A 1,959-nucleotide genomic window follows, 5' to 3' on the forward strand; every position below is an offset into this window, starting at 1 on the left:
ACAGAAAGGTGAGGATAAATATGACATGCGGACCTGGCCAGTCGGTGAGAGTAGTCTGTGATGCCATTAGGGTCGTCTTTTTCCCTGTACGCCAAATGGGCCTAGGGTCAAAATAGACCGGGATCGATTAGTACAGGGTACAAACTTTAGAGATTTTAAAATTAGGGTTCATTTGCGACAGGCTATATAAATTCAAGGTTTAAAATAGACTTCACGCATTAGAACAAGTTTAACATAGTAGGATAAGTTTTAAACTAAACTGCAACACATAATATAGTCTTAAACCTAATGCAACATGCAAGAGGCAACATGAGCTCTCTAGACGGTCACGGCAAAGGCGTCGTCGTACTTCTTGCACTTGGTGACCACCTCCATGCCGTCGTCGTTGAAGACAACCATCAAGGTGTCGGGAGTCAGCAACTTCAAGGTCACCATGTACCCAATCCTGATCTGGTGAACGGTGACGAAGGAGGCCCAACCCTGGTCAAGAGTGACCCTGTCGTGGATCACACTGACCATGACCCTCCATGCGCACCCGGTGTACGTCTTCAATCTGAACTTTGTAGGAACGGCGGGGAAGTGCTTCGTGAAGCCTAGAGGCAAAGGCAAGCTCTCCAGCTTCGGAGCAAGGATCACCTTGGAGAAGAGGGTTGGGCATGCCTGCCCGTAGTTCCTCCGCTTGCCGCGGGGGGCTCCTACACCACCACGTCGTTCCCAAGGGCGGCATGACCTCCTTTCCATTGTCCAATGGCGGCACGACCTCCTTGCCCTTGTCTAATGACGGCACAACTTCTGTGTCGATCTACATTTTGAACAACATGAAGATCAAAGATCAACATTCATTGCTATCGGCCTAACGCTTCTATATTTACCTACCCTACTTACGCACCACCGCATTCAAACCCTCTCTGTCTCTCCTCCTCCACCTCTCTGTTTCACCACCTATCGGCCTAACACCATGAACCCCATCCCCAGGGGCATTCGATGGAGGGCCTTCTTCCGCAGGTGCTCGCTCAGTGACTGCACAAAGTTTGAGAACACCGTGGAAGTGTGCTCGAACTTCAGTAGCATCGAAGACATGCACAAGGAGGCAGACGCTGTGGTAAAGAAGGCTATGGTGGAGGAGTTGATGACACTGATTCCTGACCCAGCGAAGGGCGCTATATCAGCGGACATCCTGCGCTGGACCATGCATCAGGCAGACTCCAGCGATGCTAGACAGAGGGCAAGATGCTGGGCAGAGTACGTGGCTCCTCAAGACAAGCGTGCCACAACGTTCTGGACTAGGATGTTGGTAGCACTGGAGGATGACCATGATGCGATGAAGATGGTGGTCAGGGCGCCGGCGGTAGGCGACCGTGCAAGACCCATCGTTCGTGATGAAGACGATGAGGACGAGATTGCGGATGGTGAGTGTAACGCCCACGATGCGGCTATATCTCCCACGTGTCGAGGCACGACTTAGAGGCATAACCGCATTGTAGGTATTGTCGCAAGAAGGGTCATCTTCACACAATCCCATGTAATGAACAAGAATGGGACAAAGAGAGTTGGCTTACAATCGCCACTTCACACAATACATAAATTAATTCATACAGCAACCAAAATCCACACATAGACCGGCCACGGTCAAATCCAAATGAAAATAAGATAACCTCAAATGCTAGATCCCCGATCGTCCCAACTGAGCTCCACTACTGACCATCAGGAAACGAAACATAGTAACGACCACGGTCCTCGTCGAACACCCACTTGAGCTCGGTTGCGTCACCTGCACTGGTATCGTCGACACCTGCAACTATTTTGGTAGAATCTGTGGGTCACGAGGACTCAGCAATCTCACACCCGCGAGATCAAGACTATTTAAGCAACATGATGCAATACATGCATGATATGCGAGATGTGATATGCGATGCATATGCGTGCTCCAGAAGGGAAAAGATGAACAAGACATCAACT

The 1,959-nt window shown here is 50.1% G+C and overlaps 1 protein-coding gene across 1 annotated transcript; it reads right to left on the bottom strand.

The window, feature by feature from the left end:
• Nucleotides 1-318: 318 nt before the first annotated feature.
• On the bottom strand, nucleotides 319-741 carry LOC141022002 (B3 domain-containing protein At1g16640-like). Its single transcript, XM_073497873.1, has one exon. The coding sequence runs from the start codon at nucleotides 739-741 to the stop codon at nucleotides 319-321; it is 423 nt and encodes a 140-aa protein (XP_073353974.1).
• Nucleotides 742-1,959: the final 1,218 nt, after the last annotated feature.

Source organism: Aegilops tauschii, chromosome 4, assembly GCF_002575655.3.
Source record: "Aegilops tauschii subsp. strangulata cultivar AL8/78 chromosome 4, Aet v6.0, whole genome shotgun sequence".
Classification (NCBI taxonomy): Eukaryota; Viridiplantae; Streptophyta; class Magnoliopsida; order Poales; family Poaceae; genus Aegilops; species Aegilops tauschii.